General features: G+C 38.2%; 1 protein-coding gene across 1 annotated transcript in view; it reads right to left on the bottom strand.

The window, feature by feature from the left end:
* The window catches only part of nhsl3 (NHS like 3), a 67,366-nt gene extending 54,244 nt beyond the window's left edge, over nt 1-13,122 (bottom strand). The window contains exons 1-2 of the mRNA XM_059349547.1: nt 13,098-13,122; nt 11,987-12,373 (exon numbers count right to left, since the gene is read on the bottom strand). Coding sequence (XP_059205530.1) covers nt 11,987-12,212 — 226 coding nt within the window. The 5' untranslated portion in view covers nt 12,213-12,373; nt 13,098-13,122. The remainder of the gene's footprint in view (nt 1-11,986; nt 12,374-13,097) is intronic.
* Nucleotides 13,123-20,770: the final 7,648 nt, after the last annotated feature.

Below are 20,770 nucleotides of genomic sequence, written 5' to 3'. Positions count from 1 at the left end.
ACTAGTTTATGTCTGTCTGTTCTTGTGGCTGTGTGGAGCTTCATTGTCTTGAACTATACTGCCACATACTTGTTTCATTTCTTGCTGCTGCCAAGAAATAAAGTCATTATCAACTACTCCTGCTGTTTTGTCTCTTGCAATTGGGTCCTCACCACACCGTTACAGTCAGTGGTATGCCCAAGTGTAACGCATACTTTTGCAGGCTGCCATTAAAAAAAAATCTGGGTCAAGTGTAGAGAAAATTTGCGGTCACTATTGACAGAAGCCTTGTTATTTATAATGAGATGTTTGTGCAGAATGTCTTGTGATGATCAATCAGGACTCTCCAGTGTTCTGACTCTTCCTTTTAGTGTCAATTCAGCTAGGGCTGGGCGATATGGCCCTAAAAGAATATCACGATATTTCAGGGTATTTTTGCGATAACGATATTCTTCAGGATATTACCAAATACTTAAAATGATATAGAAAATATGATTTTTTTAGTCTGTATAAATAAATAAAAATCTAAAATGTAGTGTGAAGTGCAAATCTCAACAGTTGCCAAATACTAAAAAATTTACTCTTGATTCTTGAGTATGAGCAAATAAAAAAAAATATCCATTTAGGGGTTCCGGGGGCATATTTTAATTAAATTTTGTAAAGAAGAATAAAGGTTCTTGTATGTTTTATTTAAGGCATCTTATTTTGACAGTCTTCTTGTAAGTTCTGTGGTGGATTCTGTCAACACACTGTGCTCTTATTTTGAAAGCTGCATGTGTTTAGCGACAGGGAGTAAGTAGCTTTTTGTGATTAAAACAACTTTAACCACTACATCAAGAAGTAGGGATGTTGCCAATATCATGATATGAATTTTTTTTTAACCATAAAAAAAATATACCGATATTATCGTGAACGATACGATATGGCACACCCCTAAATTCAGCTATTGAGGAACCTCAACCAAGGTGCCAAAAAAAAGTCCCAGATACCAGGTTACTAATACTCACAACTTATGGTTATGGAAAGCCAAAAAGCACAAGTGAAGGTAAGCTGTGCTGTAGCATGCAGTAAAAATGCAGGATAAATGCCTGTGACACTGCTCCCAGAGCTAGTGGATCAATAGCAATCATCCAGAATGAGGTCAGAGAGAGACATATAAAAGAAGAGAAATGACTTGAGTATGTAGCACGCTGTTCATATCACGTGAAACTGAGATTTCTTGAAGGAACAAAATGGAGGATGAGGAAAGGAGTGTGATGACGAAGAGCAAGAAAGTGAAACCACACACTCATCATGGTCACCCTGATCACGTTTCTTCCCATCCCTCCAACAACCCCCACCCCTCTCATGTGTGGAGAACTACTGGAAGATAAAAAGCCTCCAATAAAAAGCAGATTTACTGACTTGGGGGGGTTGTGAGGAAGGGGAGCTGTGCTGGACTACTGAGCAGGAATGAATGCATCGTCTGACGAGCAGGAGGAGCTACTTGGAATTTCCAAATATGAATAAGAAATGCAATGTGTAGAAATGTGTTTGCATGGAAGAGAGAGCAGGAGATGAAAGATGTGAGTGTATGATATCACTCAAGCCTCTCAGTGTAAAATGATCTGCAATAAAATGCTCACAGAGAGATGCAGCCTCTTAATGCAGCACCATCAAAACCACACCCAGTACATTTGTGCTGGTAGAGTACTCCGAGCTCACTATCTCAACTGTCATAAAGCTATGAGAGTGCACTCCTACAGTATGTGTGTCTCTGTGTGTGTGTGTGTGTGTGTGCTGGATGCACCCTGCCTTCACCTACGAGCTGCAACACAACGTGCCAAACTTGCCCCAGTTACATTTAAATATGAGAGTGATCAAAGTGTGTGTCATTGTCAAGAGAGATTTTAGGATTTGACAGCTGCAGGGAACTCAAAGCGGAGCGCAGCGAGTCAGTGTGTGTGTGTGTGTGGACGTGTGCACGCTCGCATGCGTACATTAAAGGACGTTTGTGTAGAGGAATGCCGTTGTCAGGGAATAGTCGTCAGGGAAGGTGGTTGTCAGGGTGACCATAACCAGGGCCTCAAGACAGGATTAAACCATAAAAAACCTTTCTAATTGTTCCGGTGTACTTTTACTGATGAGTGTGCACCCAGAGAACTTAATTTATTTACAAAAAGTTGCTATATAAAATACTGGCAGTCTTTATAGATTGACCTATATGGCATTGATATTCTTTACAGTTTGATTTCCACAGCCAATGAATCTGACATCAACCCAGCACTTCCATCTTGTGGCAAGGCTCTGCTATCACAATAAAAAACCCATACAGTTATTTTGATGCAAACACTACATAGCATAATAACATTTGGCTGCAGAACTGAAAGAAGAACAGCTTGTTCTGTATAGAGGAAGTAGACGTAGCCTCCAGGGTTAAAAAGTAAAACCAATGCAGAAGTGCCTGCATTCTGTCTTTTAGCCAGCAGGGGGCAACTGTACTGATTGCAAAAAGAATTCCGACCATACAGAGTTCTATGAGAAAATTACCCTATTTCTCATTTCATTTATCAGATCAGTAAAGATTTTTCTGGTAAGTTTGTCTTATTATACAGAATGATGTTCACTCTGTAAATAATGGTGCCATTTAAATCAAATCAAACTTTATTTATATCGCGCTTTTCATACATAAAAATGCAACACAAAGTGCTTTACAAAAAATAAGAATAAAAACAGACAATAAAAATGACAAAACCGACCCCTCTCTGTTAGTATACATACACAAACATGCACACACACGCATTTAGTCATGCACGCACACAAACACACACTCAGACTCACACACAGCACATATTGATTGAGAGTGAAATAGACAATAAAGCAGGGTGTGATTTATGGCAAGGGTACCAGTTAAAATAAAGTACAGATGCACCTTGCAAATCCGACTAGCTAGCAAACAACAGCTGATAACTTTGCTTCACCCGTATGTGGTAACTCACAGATTTAAGAGATTTAAAGTAGCAAATCTGCGTGGAAAAAAGTCACAGATTTATGAGAAAGAAGTGGGAAAAAAGCAACTTTTCTCACATATTCACCAATTTAAATCTCTAAAATCTGCGACTTTTTTCTTGTAGATTTGCCACTTTAAATCTCTTAAATCTGCAACTTTTTTTCTTGTAGATTTGCCACTTTAATCTAGTAAATTTGCAACTTTTTTCTCCACACCGTTTTGATATCCACTGAAGTTACCAAATATAGTTCTTTGCCTGATAAAGGGTTAACTATTGCTGCTGTTACTTTCCTTTCCTGTTGGTGGCGTAGGACAGCATGTGTAGTTGTTGTGGAGAATCTGCAGCCTGCTAAATATAAATATGTGACTAAAAGCTTGTGAAGAGGCCAGTCAGATGATAAATCATAGTGTGGCATTACAGCTTAAACCAGAAACAAACAAATTAGAGATAAGATAAAGTCAGACTGCTCTGTGTTCCAAGATGTTTTACCCAATAAGCCATCAGAACATATATGGTCCCACACGTCAACTTTACTCACTAACTGACTGAATTCCTCAGCTGCTTTGTCATCGTCTGGTCTATTCTTCTCTCCACAGAAAAAAAAGTCGGAACGCGAGAACATGCAGCTGGATCAGGTAAACAGCGTTCAACAGGTGTATCCATTACAACAAGTTACATAAGAGGAGCCACACACACGTAAATCAGTTGTATATCCCCGTGTATACACACTCCCACTGCCTCAGTCCCACGCTGATATCTTCCAGCTGCTCCCCTCCACATCAAACACACTCCATGTCCTATAAAACAGCTGTTCTCAACCTTGGGGTCGGGACCCCAGTTGGGGTCGCGAGATGATTTCTGGGGGTCGCCAAATCATTTTGGAAGTCAGCTCTGTCTCCACTGTGTTAAAGTGTTCATGTGTTTTAGTCTTTTTGGTCATTTTGTGTCCTTTTGGTAATTTTGTTTCCTTTTTTGGTCATTTTGTGTCTTTTTTTGGTAATTTTGTTTCCTTTTTTGGTCATTTTGTGTCTTTTTTTGGTCATTTTGTGTCTTTTTTAAATCATTTTGTGTATTTTTTTGTCCTTTTGTGTCTTTTTTTGGTCATTTTGTGTCTTTTTTAAATCATTTTGTGTATTTTTTTGTCCTTTTGTGTCTTTTTTTGGTCATTTTGTGTCTTTTTTAAATCATTTTGTGTATTTTTGGTAATTTTGTGTCTTTTTTGGTCAATTTGTGTCTTTTTTTGTGATTTTGTGTCTTTTTTTAGTCATTTTGTGTCTTTTTTTGGTAATTTTGTGTCTTTTTTTGGTCATTTTGTGACTTTTTTGGTAATTTTGTGTCTTTTTTAAATCATTTTGTGTATTTTTTCGTCATTTTGTGTCTTTTTTGGTAATTTTTTGTCTTTTTTGGTCAATTTGTGTCTTTTTTAAATTATTTTGTGTATTTTTTTTGTCATTTTGTGTCTTTTTTGTCATTTTGTGTCTTTTTTTGGTCAATTTGTGTCTTTTTTTTAGTAATTTTGTGTCTTTTTTTGGTCATTTTATTTCTTTTTTTGGTCATTTTGTGTCTTTTTTGGTCAATTTGTGTCCCTTTCTCATTATTCTGGCATTTAGCAAATAGAAATCATTTTGGTAATCCTAACGGACCTAAAACAGGAAAAGCGATTCTCTGATTTCATGTCAGACAGTGAGAAAAAAAGCATATGTGTCTTTTTATATAGTGTATGTAAACTTCTGGTTTCAACTGTATATATCCTCACTTTAAACGCGACCTGAATGGCAATTAATGTTTCACCCCGACACAAACCCTTTTGCAGCCACGCAGTATTGCTGCCTCACAATGCTGTTGCCTGGGAGACGTTTACCTCACCGGCATGGCTTCAGGTCTGCAGTGATGGATGAGGAGGAGGTATCTGCTTACCCAGGTAAAATTACCTCGCTCATCAAAGTGTGCGTGAGTGCTGAATGATGCCTACAGGGAACATTGTGTGGCTGCATTAAACTTTCACACTCCCCCCCTCTGCTGCATGCCTTTCTTTGCCCTCCACTCGCTGCCTTCATCTTGTCAAACTGTATTAAAGTCGCCCTGAGTTGTGGCCTGTAATAGAGCTCAGCCTGTATACAATGTTCCCTATGTAATGAGATGTTTGCTCTTCAATTACTCAGCTGGGTCTGTAATCTGCATTATAGTTTGTGAATCTACACACCCTGACTGTGTTTTGTGATGTGGCAGCCACAAACACACACACACCCACCCACCTACACCAACACCCACACACACACCCACACACACACACACACACACACACACACACAGAACATCACTCAAAGAGCGGGATGCATTACAAACAGATCTACGAGGCCTGCATTTGTTGCAGTATAAAGTATTCCCACACATACATATCTGTAGCCGGATGATTCTTCCTTTGAAATGTTCAAAAGAAACAAAATGACCAAAAAAGACACAAATTGACCACAAAATGATCAAAAAAGACACAAAATGACTAGAAAAGACACAAAATGACCAAAAAAGACACAAAATGACCAAAAAAAGACACAAAATGACCCACAAAAGAAACAAAATTACCAAAAAGACACAAAATGACTAAAAAAGACACAAAATTACCAAAAAAAGGAAATAAAATGACCAAAAAGACACAAATTGACCACAAAATGATCAAAAGAACACTCAAAATGACAAAAAAAAAGACATTAAGTGACCAAAAAGACTAAAAATCATGAACACTTTAACACAGTGGAGACAGAGCTGACTTCCAAAATGATTTGGCGACCCCCAGAAATCATCTCGCGACCCCAGTTGGGGTCCCGACCCCAAGGTTGAGAACCGCTGCTCTAATGAAATGATAAATTATAAGTGTATACAGCTGATATTGACACTATAGACATCTGAATTAATTTTTGCAGTATAACATTTGTCGGGTAAATATGAATGTAGCATTTTTTAACAGTAATGCATGTATGTATTAATTGAGTTTGTGATTGTTTTTCTTGTATGTCCTGTTTTTGTTTATGTTGTTTGTATGTCATGTTCTATGTCTTTTTAGGGACCGCAGGAAGACTAGCAGTCGCCAAGGCGTCAGCTAATGGGGATCCATTCAATAAACAAATAAACAAATAAACAAAATACACACACATGGCTTCACACATGTAGAAAACAATGACTACACACTCGAAAAAAAACACGTGGAATCCCAGGCAGGGATTGTGCAAAATGACCTCACCGCTCAAACAGCCAGCAGCCGAAGATGGGGCTGTGCTGGACAAAGCAGGTAGTTGCGGGGGCTCTATACGCCCTTCTGTGTGTGTGTGTCTGTGTGTGTGTGTGTGTGTGTGTGTGTGTGGAGGTGATGTAATGAGCGCTGGCGCTGGGTCGGCGCCGCCCTAAGCCTAGCAATATGCTGCTGACACACAAACACAGAGATACCCTCTGATACAGGGTAGCACTCGGTCACACAGCCTCACTCAGCACTGTAGATGTCCACACACACACACACACACACTCACACACAACTTTAAACACACGCTGATTACACAATAATAAGCAGTGAAGACCAACACACCCACAGCACTGCTGAATAGAGGGTATTAAGCAATCTGAGAAGCAAATCAAAAACAGTAATATGCAGTAATGAATAGGCAAAGAAACTGAAAAATCAGAGAGAAAGAGACATAGGTGTGTGTTTGTGTGTATGTGTGTGTGTGTGTTGAGAAGTCGCTCTAATTAAAAAAGCATTGAGAGAGTGTTCCCTAAGAGTCCTCTCAAGGCTGAATGGGCCTTTGTGATTTGTTGTAATCTCTACTCTGCATCGCATAACTCTAGGTCCAATCTGGCATCCAGGCTGCCACGCACACACACACACACACACATGCACGCTAACAGACCTTGACACACACACACACACAAACTGGTCTGATGCACTGCTCTGAGGAATTCAGCACATCAAAGAGTGTTATTTTTTTATAGGAGAGGAATCTCTTTAAAATATAGCCGGCAGTCAGCGGTGGACTGCAGAGCTGTGGATCACAGACGAGCAGGTCTGAGCCAATCCTGCAGGGTTGACACAGCCAATGTAAACCCACCAACAAAGACATATTACTGTAGAAGCTACATGTCATTGCAACAGGAACAAGTAGGCGGGGCGGCTCTCTGGAGGAGGATAGAGTCAGAAAGCTTTACTGAGTGAGAAGTCACTGTCACATCATGTCAAATGTCATTACACCACAACAAATGTCTATCCTAAGTTCAGATCTCCTCAACAAGAACTCTGGAAAAAATGTTTGCTGCATCTGAAATTATTTCCTTGTTATGCATTCATTGTTTTCTCTATGATTCACTTACGAATCATCATCTATCTGTATACCGTAACTGTTAAAGACCAGTTATCATATGAGCAAAGTAATACGTTGAATGTTTTTGCCCTGTGAGGGAATTTTTGAAGGCACTAAATTGTGCAGAGCGTTACAGTTGAATTTCAGACATTCAGATGAAATGGTGGAAACTGAATGTTCTTTAAGTAGCGATTTTGTTGAAAGAGTCAAAAGCAACTAAAACTAAGGAATAATTACACTCGTATCAAGACCAATATTAATATTTTAGACCAACCAAATGCTGATCAAGGTAATGTTAGGCAACCGAAATGTTAGAATACATTTTGATTCTGTGAAACAGTAAAAATTTTAAAAATGAAAAAAAGCTGCGACCTGTCAGTCACAAGGTACAGTAGCTCCACCCTAAAGCATATGCTGCCTTATAATCTTTTAATGTAAATGGGTCCATAATTTACTAAATGCTGTCTTGAAAATGACTTTAAACTAGTGATTGAGACAATAAACGGTAACGCTTTATATTAAGGTCCTTGTAATAACCACTAATTAACAAGTAATAAGGCCCTTGTAAGTCCTTACAAGATGCTTATTAACATTACTGTGTGTTTATAAGCCTATATAAGTGTTAATAATGGCATTATAATACAGCTAATAGCAGGCTATAAGAGATGTATAATAAGAACATTAATAAAAGCCCTATGAGTATCTTATAATTCTTCATAATAGCATTACAAACACCCATAACCCACCCATTATGCCTTTGCCATGCCTTTATTAATCTTTTGTTTGCTTATTCATATTAAAATATACTTTATTGCTCATCTATTATAAGTTAACTCTGCACTGTTTAACAGTTTACTATGCTTTTTGCAGCTAAAGGGATCTAAAGCGAGAACAATGCCTTATTACTTGTTAATTAATGGTTATTACAAGGACCTTAATATAAAGCGTAACCCAATAAACTCATTAGGGAAAAGTTTTCTGAGGTTATAAATCAAGTGAGAAGTAGGGTAATTTTCTCATAGACATCTATACAACCAGACTCCTTTGTGCACTGACTTGCTGGTCATTAGAAAGAATACAGTAAACCAGTATATCAGAAGGCAAACAGACCAAGTAGTTAGATAAGGAGACTATGAGGACACACTGTACATGTGTCAGTGTGACATGTGTCTTTGAACAGATATTTTTCTTTGTCTCGTCAGGTTGGTACAGTCGCCTAGCAGGTTCAGAAAGAGGCAAGAGAAAAATAAAGATGTGATGCACCAATTATTTACTGCTCGGAAAACAGGATTCCCTCAGTCTTTCTGAAGGAGACAAAGCACCAAAGAAAAGAGGCAATCCAGACCGAACAACTTGCACACACAAGTGGGAGAGAAAACACCAGCTGTTCATTATGGTGGAATAAGGAACAAACAGCTACTGACCTCCTTTATAAGTTGTCAGGTTAAATTTAATAAGATCCAATCCAATAAGGGAATAAAGTGAACCTACACTGCAAAAAAAAACAACTTGTATTTTTTGGCCTAAAACAGTGATTTAAGTTGGTAAAACTTGGAAATATAAATTACTGACATTTAGGGCAATAATGTAAGTTAGCACAACAAAGGAAGCCAGTTGTCTGCTCAAAAACAAGTTGGTGAGTTGTTGTTACTTATATCTTTAAGTTGGGGTTCACAACAAGGGACAATAGTTCTGATAACTCTTATTTCTTTGTTGGGAAATGCGGGAAAGCGGTGAAATTTGGTCATTAGCGAAAGCTAGCGGCTAACTGATGCTAGCGGCTAACTGATGCTAGCGGCGCTGCCTGTTACAGCTACAAGAGTAGCCATTAGCGTATCAATGCTAACTTAAAATTGTGGTCGCAACATTAGCTGACATTTCATAGCGGCGTTACAATCGTGCCAATTCAGCACATTGCAGAAGTTAGCAGAAGTAAGATATTTATTTATTTTGTGCCAGAGAAATTCAGAGTTGAATAAACTCAAAAACAAAACTTAAAATATTTAGTTTAATTGTCCAACTTGAAATTTTATCAAAGCTTGTTGCCTTGAAATTTTGAGTTCACCCAACTTTTCTTTTTCTGCAGTGTACAACTCATGGTTGGCTGGTTGCGGGTGATTATCTGTGCTCTGTTTCTTGGACAAGCTTGACAGTGGTTCTTTTTTTAGTCTTAAAATTAAAAAAAATAATAATAATGAGACAAAATGCCAAAAAAATATAGTTCCCACACATTCTTACTATCATCCTTTGACCACATCCTCTGCTGGGGAATTATTAGCCTTACGACTAGTTAATCTTTGGTTTTTAAATGGAGTCACTGCCTGTGACCCATCCAGTATTCATAGTCCTCCATAGACCTTACAAAACCACAATGTAAGGCATAATAAGGGATCATGGAAGTTCCTTTTTAGGCGGAACGAGCACAAAAACCACAAAAGGCTAAACGAGGTCTGAAAGACTGTGAATCTGGATTTCCAAGAGTTTTTGGATAGTTACTACAGTAACACACACACATACAATGACAGCAGAGAAAGGGATGGCTTTGGAGGTGGAACAAAAACAGGAAATGGGGACTGTGGGTAATCTCTGTGCTGCCGACCAAGCAAACGCATCAGTAAACAGAAAGGGGGATTAGACCCCTGTGTCAGACTACGTGTGTGTATGTGTGCTCATGAGTCACTTTTGCCAAGTTATAAATCTACAGACTGATGTCCTCACGATAACAAAATCCTTTCCACCTTAATCCAAAAATCAACACATTTCTCCGAAACATCATAACCACACAGTCTGTGATCACGGCAGACAAAACAAGACAGAATTACCAAACAAGCAAAACATGGCATCAAAACTTTGGTCCTCACCTAAACTGAACCTTTACAAGGAAAATCCATCCTGACACACACTTCCATGGTGCATAGGTTGTGATAAAAGCACCAAATATAGATATAGATATAGATATTAGGCTATCACAAACTTGCATTTTTCAAAATAGCCACCAAAGGTTGGTCAAAGTTTCCTATCCCATTGGACCCACATGCAATAACAGACATAGTCTAGATCAGGGGAGGGCAATTAATTTTCCCAAAGGGCCACATGACCTCAATATTAATTTAATCACTTTATAAAATACAGCAAATTATCTGGTTTTGAGCTGCTACTGATAGGAATACATGTTATGATGAGACTATTAATGTGGAGTAAATCAAATATAGCAGTAAAAAGTAGTAAATACTCCGATCACTATATCACTTTTCCATTTATTTTAAACACAACTGTAAATGACCTTTAGCAAGGTTCCTATTGGTATTTTTGTTTCATATAGCTTGTTTTTCATGTTTGTAAAACACCTAGAAAATATACAATGTTGTGGTGCTTTTATTTTGAAAAGGTGCCGTCCAGTGTGAAACGGGTGTTTTAATTTTGAAAGGTAGTGACAGGAAATAACAGATGGAACGGTTAAATGAAAAACGAACGGTAAATAATAACGAGTGCACCGCAACTCATATAAAGTTGATATAAAGTATGAAAAATGTTTCTATAGTGGCTGACTGACAGGACACAAGGTTTGTTAAAGTTTATTTTCTTCTGTCATATATATTATTGTCTATATTTGTTGTCTTAACTGTAGTAAAAGTACTTGTTTGCTCAAGTGCTAATGCTAATGTTTGTTAGCACTTACGGTGGATTCACAAGGTACCTAGGTAACTCGGGTAACTCAGATATACGTAAGTCGCCTTCAAAATAAAAGCACTGCGGTTGTATTAATTTGTAATTTCTGGGTAACCTCACGCGGGCCGGACAAGGACAGCCAACGGGCCGGATGTGGCCCGTTGGCCGCCCAATGCCCAGGTCTGGACTAGATCTTAGTAGATCCTAGATCTTTTCCTAATCCATTGAAAAGAAACAATAACCTTAAAAACAATAACAATAACTTGTAGAACAGAGTACATTTCCTGGTTTGGTTTGAAAAGTTTCTCTTTCACATTTTAAGTGTTTTTTTTCTTCTTTTAAACCTGCATTAATTGAATTTCTGGCCATGAAGCTATAAACACTGACATCATGTATATTACATTATGCAGTAAAGTTGTTATGGGGAACATATTAACAAACACTTTGATCTTCCAGCAGACATGGGGCAACATTCCCAGCTGCTAAATGCTCAATTATGTTCACTAGCTAGCTGCTAACTTTACCTCTGCTACGTAGCTACCTGATGCTAGATACGTTGCTTTCAGTGGGTTTATCCTAGTTGTTGCTGATAAATGATGGCTTCCTGTTGTAGCTGTAAATGAGGTTCAAGTGAACCAAAACAACACTGTTGCAGGCTACAAAGTCAAAACGAGCTGAAAGACGCTAAAGCGCAGCATAAAACTGAGAGAAACTGCAGTCAAGTGATAATTGTCTGTGGGTTGAACACCACAAGTGATAACATTCACATTTCAGTGTAAACATTTTGATAAGCACAGCATAAAAAAGATCGTATGAGTTTAGATTTAGACTTAAAATATGTTTGTTTGTGTTCATAAATGTAAACTGAACTGATAAAAGTAAAATTTTGTGCTGAATTTTGTGAAAGAAAGAACGTGCAGCTGGTGTTGGTAGGTTTATGTCTTATTGTCACACTCATTAGCTGAACATTTAAAATGAAAAAGAAAGTTTTGACCCACTCACCTTTAGCAGGGTCGTGATTCTGAAGTTTGGCGTCCGTCACACCAATCCCAGTCCGGTTCAGCCCGTTGCCGAGGTTCTTCTTCCTGCGGCTCCCCTTCAACCAGCTGAAGGCCTGTCCCAGGGAGCTCCCCGGCTTCTTCTGCCCACGCTGAACCCTCGCCTCACGGGCTAAGATCTCAGTGATGTCCCTGGGCACCAGGTCCCCTGTAGACCTCCTCCGGGACATCCTGGAGGTTGGTCCTGGGAGCTAAGGCCCGGTACCTCCACCTGGATCAGTGTGTCCTCAGTGGGGAACAGGTCACAGGATCTAAAACCTCCCTGCTCTCCAGGGTTTGATGAACCCCTCTGGCCTCACTCAGAGTCTCTGTTTTTCCTGTCCGTCACCACCTGGGACAACAGTGAGATCAGCAGGATGAGAGAGAGTGAGATGGAAAGGCAGAAAAAAATGATTAAAATGAAGCCGAGAAGGAGGAAAGAGTGACACGAGGAAGCAAGAACAAGGCCAGAAAAAAGTGCAGATTCATTCTGGATAGGGAGATTAACTGAAACAAGGCAACATCGTCTATTACTTATTACTTACAATAGAAATAATAGAGAAGAAAATCAGGACAAATTGGGAAAATAGACCAGACTAACTGTTATAAATGTATCCAGAGCATTCCCACAATGTCCTACTAAAGTTTTCCCTTCACTCGTCCACCCCCACTCCCCTTTTTCTATTCTCTGATTTTTGTGTATGTAGAAGAGAAGCCCCTGGGAGGCGAGCTGGACCTCTGCAGAGCCTGTGTGTGTGTGCGTGTGGTGTGTGTGTGTGTGTGTGTGTGTGTGTGTGTGTGTGTGTGTGTGTGTGTGTGCATGCATGTGTGACATGTGGTTCACATCAGCAGAAAAAGAGTGTATGGGTGAGCTGGAGAAGAGAAAGAAGTTCAATTCTGTAAAACTAGCAGTGGAAAAATACTTGCACAATGCATACTTTGTACTTCATAAAGACACATTTAAAGAATGTAGATAATTACATGCATTCATCTGCTTCCTCTGCGTCACGTTAGCAAAACAATGCTAAATATTTGCTGTAAAACAGCCAGACAGGAGATAAGAGTATACAACTTACTGAACAAGCGTGCAGTCCTCTCCTCCGCTCCCCTCTTTTCTCTCAGTCTGAGAACAGCTTTGCGGAGCATGTGTGTGTGTGTGTGTGTGTGTGTGTGTGTGTGTGTGTGTGTGTTTAGCAGAGTGAATGAAGCTCCATGCTCTCTGAGTCCCTCCCTCTGTATGAGAGCCAGCCTCTCCTCCCTCCACTCACAGTGTTGTTAGGAGTTAGCCACACCATTCCAGCTACAGTTGCTTTTTATCACGTTCTAAACAGCTGCTTTTTTTAGCTTTTTAGCTTCAGTACTTAATCCTTCACCTGGGTCATTAGTAGCTTCTGGTCCTGCTGTTGGCTTTTCCTTTTTTTTTTTTCACCTAGCCTCCTTTCCGGGGATCAGGTGCAGTCATTCCAGACTCCCTCAGGAGGGGAACCTCTTGCTCACAAAGCATCATGGCAAGAAAATACACACCTTGGGCCAGAGAGATCACTCTATAAGCAAAAATATTAAACATAATGCCTGGCAGAACTATTGTGTAGCTTTCACAAAGATTTTTTTTTTCTTGAAACTCGAAAAACTATTGGGATAATAACAGTGGTGCAATGTAACTAAGTACATTTACTCAAGTACTGTACTTAAGTACAATTTTGAGGTACTAGTACTTTACTTGAGTATTTCCATTTTATGTAACTTTATACTTCTACTTCATTACATTTTGAGGCAGATATTGTACTTTTTACTCCACTACATTTAGCTTTAGTTACTTTTCAGGTCTAGATTTAACATAAAAAACATGATAAATTAAAAATGATTAGGCATTTTTATAAATTATACCTCATAACAGTATATTAAGTAGTTAAAATTAGTCCTATCTTTACAAAATGAATAATCTAATAATATCTACAGTTAGTAGAAGTTACCTTTCAGGTCGAGATTTAAAATAACCTAAACCCATAACACTACATCAAGTCGATAAAATGGCCTCTATTTTTTACAAAATTAAACCACTTACATAAATGCATCGATACAAATGAAAAAACAAGAGTGTGTTCATTCTGCATGACGAGTACTTTTACTTTTGATACTTTAAGTACATGTTGATGCTGATACTTCTGTACTTTTACTTCAGTAACTTTTGAATGCAGGACTTTTACTTGTAGTGGAGTAATTTCACAGTGTGGTATTAGTACTTTTACTTAGGTAGGAGATCTGAATACTTTTTCCACCACTGGATAATAAACAGATATTAAAAACGAAATGTGATGACAAGTTCCCTGGGAAACTACTAAGCAGTCCAGTGTTGGAAGGTGGCCTGGCAAAGGTGAAGAGGCTCCTCAGGTATTTTTTTTCTGCAGGTAAGAGGGAGTGGCTCGTTCCTGTCACTGTGCAGCCAGGTGGAAACCTGAGACCCCTTGTTAAACATCACACACACACACACACACACACACACACACACACACACAAAATCAGACAGACAGGTGAAGTAGCACAATGGAGAGAGAAAGTTAAGGATGTTTACTATATGGAAAATATAACCGCAAGGTTACACTTGAAAACTGATGTACTCCTGACTAAATGGTCCCCAATTATTTCAGATTTTACTAACCTTTGATCTGATTGATGTGTTCTATATTTGTGTATTTTGCTTTTGTTTGATTTATGTATTATTCTTTAACTATTTTATTTTTTCCTCCCTCGCCATTCAAATATGAATAATGAATGTTTGTACACTGTATATTGACCCATTGAAGCCTGGAAAGCGGATACGTCGTTTTGTATTATTTGTATAAGCTCTCAAATACTTTTTGAATTTCATTTCTATCTGCTACAGAGGCTGAAAAATCTATTATTTAGTAGAAGCGTTGACACTTCTGTTGAATTTACAGAAAAACTTCAGGTTTTAGGGGCTTATTTTAAAATCGGCCAGAGGTTTTACAGGAAGTTTTAGGCGTCAATGGGTTAATCTTCTTGCTCCTCTACCCCATGTTCACCTGTGCTGTTTCTTTGAATTTGTGAATGTATGACTGCACCTGGAAAAAAGGAAATTAAAAGAAGTTAAAAAAAAAAAAAAAGACAGACAGGTGAGGCAAGTCACAAGGGGCCAGTTACCTTTGAGTCTTGTCCTAACATACAAGCTCTTCCACTGAACTCTGAAGTGAGTTTCAAATTGCACCAAGACATGCTGACATCACTGTTTTGTGTGTGTGTGTGTGTGTGTGTGTGGGTGGGTGGGTGCGGAGGGAGTCACTTGTCAGAAGTGGGTGGAGTACATATGTGTCGCGGGACTTGCTCATCTGGTTTGAATGTGGAGGAGAGCCACTGGGGGAAGGAAGGGGAAGCAGGAGGTGGAGGAGGAGGAGGAGGAGGAGGAGGTGTCACAGCCTGGAGAGGAGACGCTGACACACACCTGAGGCTGCAGTCTACAATACAAAATGTCCATTAGCAACAAGAGCCTTTATTTAACTTCAGGTATAATCTGTTGCTTTATTTCCGCTGCATGGTACAGCACGGCTCCACTCAACTGCACATGCTAGGAATCATTCTTTTTAGGTTTTCCATTGGCAAAAGTTTAGGATAGTACCTTTTTTTTTTAGCTTTTTTGATACCACTTTGGTCAAGGTTCCAAATAAACATCCTGCACAAACCTAACATTTTTTAATAGCCAAACGACCTTTAATACAGGGGTGTCAAACTCAAATACACAATGGGCCAAAATTTAAAACTTGAATAAAATCGCGGGCCAACATTGAACCAATTAACCTTTTAATATATACCAAACATGTTGTGCTTTAACATTAAATATGGAACCAGCAACACTTATAAACATACAATATATAACTAAATAGTGCAGACATGCAAAATCAAATTTCAAATAAAAAACACATCAATGTCATTAATTTATTAAATAAAAATTCAATAAAAATCGTATGCCTCTTTTCTATTTGCATCCTTCTGATTTAAATATCAAAATACACTTTTTCAACAGGTTAATACATTTAAAAATAAAATAACAATAATAAATCTAGTATTAGCTGTAAATGCGCCGTATAATACCGGCGGGTCAGCTTTTATAGTACAATAATAAGATAATAATTTGGTATTGCCTCGAGGGCCAAATAAAATTACAGTGCTGGCCAAATTTGGCCCGCGGGCCAGAGTTAGACACCCCTGCTTTAATAGCATCCGTAACTATTTTATTCACCCAAACATAAAAAACAACAGATTTTTAAACTATTCCGTGCCCGACATACACTGTATCGTACACAAGTGCAGACATTCATTGATTTGAATGCCGATGAAAGGATCCAGTACATGTGTTGCTTTTAAAAGATGATGTCACGGCTGTTTCATGTGACGTTGCTATGGCGATCAGCTGAGAATTCCGCCTCCCCTGAGGTGGTAACATCTGTAGTGGAAAACCCAATAAGTAGAAACACCTGGTACCAAAAGCCAGTTGAGCTGAGCGAAACCATGCAGTGGAAAAGACGCAAATGCTAATGGGATGGCACAGTATCTCCTTTAATAACGTGATATTTATAATCCAAGGAGAGAAGGCTGAACACATCCTGCCTCAGATAAAGAAGTTAACTTGCAGTGATATAACATTTAGGGAATTAAAAGAGCGCTTCATGATCTGACATATGACTGCCATTAGCTTCTTTCAGAAACCACCAACAACAGGAACTGGCTAAACCCCCACCACACCTCTCCCTGTCCCTGTTACCAACACAAACAACCAACATCACAGGAGTAAACTTAACTAGAGACACTTAAATAGGGAAGCAAACCCAAATATAATAATACTGCTTCGTCGTTTCCTTGGTTTCAGCTTTCATAGCTTCAATAAAAAGGATAAAATAAGGTAGATGAGAATTTCTTCCAGCTCATCCAGAGGTTTTTTCCCCAACCTCTTTGCTAAAGCCATCGTCTACTATTGATTATTGGTGGGCAGTGGTGGAATGTACCAAAGTACATTTACTCAAGCGCTGTACTTAAGTACAATTTTGAGGTACTTGTACTTTACTTGAGTATGTCCATTTTATGTAACTTTATACTTCTACTAAATATGATTAATTCAAAATGAGTGTTATAAATAAAAAAGCATACACTGCAAAAAAGCCAACTTGTATTTTTTGGCCTAAAACAGTGATTTAATTTGGTAAAACTTGGAAATATAAATTATTGACATTTAGGGCAATAATGTAAGTTAGCACAACAAAGGAAGCCAGTTGTCTGCTCAAAAACGAGTTGTTGTTACTTATATCTTTAAGTTGGGGTTCACAACAAGGGACAATAGTTCTGCTAACTCTTATTTCTTTGTTGTGAAATTCGGTCATTAGCGAAAGCTAGCGGCTAACTGATGCTAGCGGCTAACTGAGGCTAGCGGCTAACTGACGCTAGCGGCTAACTGATGCTAGCGGCGCTGCTTGTTACAGCTACAAGAGTAGCCATTAGCGTATCAATGCTAACTCAAAATTGTGGTCACAACATTAGCTGACATTTCATAGCGGCGTTACAATCGTGCCAGAGAAATTCAGAGTTGAGCAAACTCAAAAACAAAACTTAAAATATTTAGTTTAATTGTCCAACTTAAAATTTTATCGAAGTTTGTTGCCTTGAAATTTGGAGTTCACCCAACTTTTCTTTTTTTGCGGTGTATAACACTATATTAAGTAGTCAAAATGAGCTCTACCATGAGAAAATAAAACTGCTGCTGACATAAATGCATCAATAATAACAATACGATGATAAATTTGGAATATATAAACATTCTGCATAATGAGTATTTTTGATACTTTGAGTACATTTTAATGCTGATACTTTTGTACTTTTACTTCAGTAAGTTTTAATGCAGGACTTTGACTGTCATGGAGTCATTTCACAGTATCAACCAAATTTAAATACCCCGTCTAGACTCAATTGAGTGCAAATATATTTGTGATATATGTGTTAAATGTTACCTAACAGACTCAAAAGCTGCTTCATCTATTATCAGTGAGCTGTGGGTCACTGTCTCCATTTAGTTCCTGTGACGAGGCAGCTAAATTACCTGTCCGTTGAGATTCCTGGGCTAAAAGTGGCACACAACCTAAGGATATCACTGTCAGTATGGTTCACATACTGCAACTTTAATGGCCTTCATTCCTCAAGCAGATCACATAGTCTCTGTGTGAGTCGGCAGCCTCTTGCTATCTCTTATGAGCAAACATTATGGAGAACCGTCTTCAGCCAAGAGTGGATTCAAACACATGGAGCAGACGAACACTACTGGTCAAAAGTTTTAGAACACGCCAAGTTTTCCAGAATTTAATTGAAAATGATGCAGTTTAATGTCTCAGTGCACTCTGAAATTAATGCACATTTGCAACATTTAAAATTCTTTATTGAGCATGATAGTGTTTTGAAAGTAAAAAAAAGATTCAAAATCACATTTTATGTTGGACCAAAGGACTAAAATAGACACAAAATGACCAAAAAAAGACACAAAATGACAAAAAAAGACACCAAAAGACACAAAATGACTAAAAAAAGACACAAAATGACCCAAAAAAAAGACACAAAATGACCAAAAAGACACAAAATGACCAAAAAAAGACACAAAATGACAAAAAAAAGACACCAAAAGACACAAAATGACTAAAAAAAGACACAAAATGACCAAAAAAAGACACAAAATGACAAAAAAAGACACCAAAAGACACAAAATGACTTACAAAGACATGAAAATAATTCAAAAATGGACAAAATAGCCCAAGACTCCATAGAGTTAAGTTGTTAACCCATTTCTTGTTCCCTGAAAAAGGCCTACTTGTATAATTCTGAAATGTACATTATCTATCAGTTTTGGTTAAGCTTACCTTTTTTTATTTACCTCTGGCAGTTCACCACTTACCTTTGTACCCTTTCAAGCTGTTCATTTGACTTGAACTGCTTGAATTTCAGTAAAAAACTGGAAAAATTGGGGTGTTCTAAAACTTTTGACCGGTAGTGTATGTAGTACACTAAACATTGCATTGATTTAACATCATCTGGCAGATTTCCTTTGTTGAAAATAAATTTAATTTGCTCGTCCCCCCTCAAAATCTGACCTGTTGCACATTTTCAGTAAGTGATCATTTCTCTGTGTTTATGAGTGTTGGGTGAATCCATACTGTGTGCGTGCACTGCTGCGTTGGGAGGGGTTATAATGAGTCATAGCTTAGTTCACTCATGCCTAACACATTGAAATGTTTTAACGTTTCCATGGCGATACAATCGAAAACAGCCGCCCTCTGTATGTCTGTGAGGGAGCTGCAGAGCGTCTGTACATTTGCAGTAAGAGGTACAAAATCATTAACCGCCAGAACACTATGAGCCTACTGGGGAATGTATCACCAGTCCTCCCCTTCTCTGTTTTCCTCTGTTTTCTCTTCTCTTCCTCCTCTACTTCTCTTGCTCAACTGTTGCTGGCTATGTTAACATGCACACTTATCTCCATTTCCAGGCCATAAAAAGATCCAACTGAATCTATTATGAATATTTCAATACTTTGGTCATCATGCAAACAATTTAAGGATAGTTCTGGAACAAGTTATAAGGCAATAAGAGCATGGAACAAAAGATTTGGATCCAGTGTTTTTTTTGTTAGTTGCATCAAATTGAATTCGATATAAAGCTGTGGAAGAACACAGATGTGCAGGAGTTTTGTTTCCAATCCAATCCAATCCCCTTTATTTATATAGCACAATTTTAGCAAATACAAGGTTTCCAAAGTGCTGCACAAACAATAAATACATAACACAATACAAAGAGATGTAGTAAACAATAGATCAGTAAGATGCAATAAGATAAAATAAATTAAAAATGGGATCAAAATAAATAAAATAAAATGTAAAATGTACTGCCCGCACAAAATAAAATATGCATGAATACAATAAAAACTAAAAATTATTTATTTATTCATGAACACATGATTACAGAGACATACAGGACCTTTTTATGAATGGATGATAAAAAAAACTGTACAAAATAAGGCAGTATCTGGCAGCCATAACCCATAACAGGTTCAAAAAGCCTAAAGACAAGTTTAGAACATTACTAAAAGCACAGGGGACCAACAATATCTCCAACCTGAATGACAAAATAGGTTATTTGTCAATACCATCCAGAACAACATATATGAGCGGTTCAGGGTACAGAGCGGAGCGGATCGTTCTCGAAATAGCAGTTTAAAGGTTAATAAATGTACGTAAATGCCGGAAGTGAAGTAGTTACGAGGATGTGACTACTGGAAGTGACATAATTACATGATGCACAAAACGTGAGACACGGCAGTTCAGCGATGTTGAAATCACATTGTTTACTTTTGTTTTCACATGGGGACATGAACCCCGTTCTCCTGGGTGAAAGTCCGACATCTGTTCGACCAGTCAACCACCCATCTCAAAACCGGAGTGAAACTTTTGAGTTGCGCCATCACTCATAATTATTACAGCAGCTAGAGCAGGGGTGGGCAATTAATTTCCCCAAGGGGCCACATGACCAATACCACGAAGGTTGCAGGGGCCGGACCAAAACTCTGAACTAAATTCTGCTCAAAATTAATTTAATCGCTTTATAAAATACAGTAAATTATCTGGTTTTGAGCTGCTACTGATAGGAATACATGTTTAGATAAGACTGTTAATGTGGAGTAAATCAAATATAGCAGTAAAAA

The sequence above is a fragment of the Centropristis striata genome, chromosome 14 (genome assembly GCF_030273125.1).
Source record: "Centropristis striata isolate RG_2023a ecotype Rhode Island chromosome 14, C.striata_1.0, whole genome shotgun sequence".
In the NCBI taxonomy this organism is placed as follows: domain Eukaryota; kingdom Metazoa; phylum Chordata; class Actinopteri; order Perciformes; family Serranidae; genus Centropristis; species Centropristis striata.
Note: the sequence above shows the minus strand (reverse complement) of the source record. Positions and strands in the feature narration are given on the sequence as shown.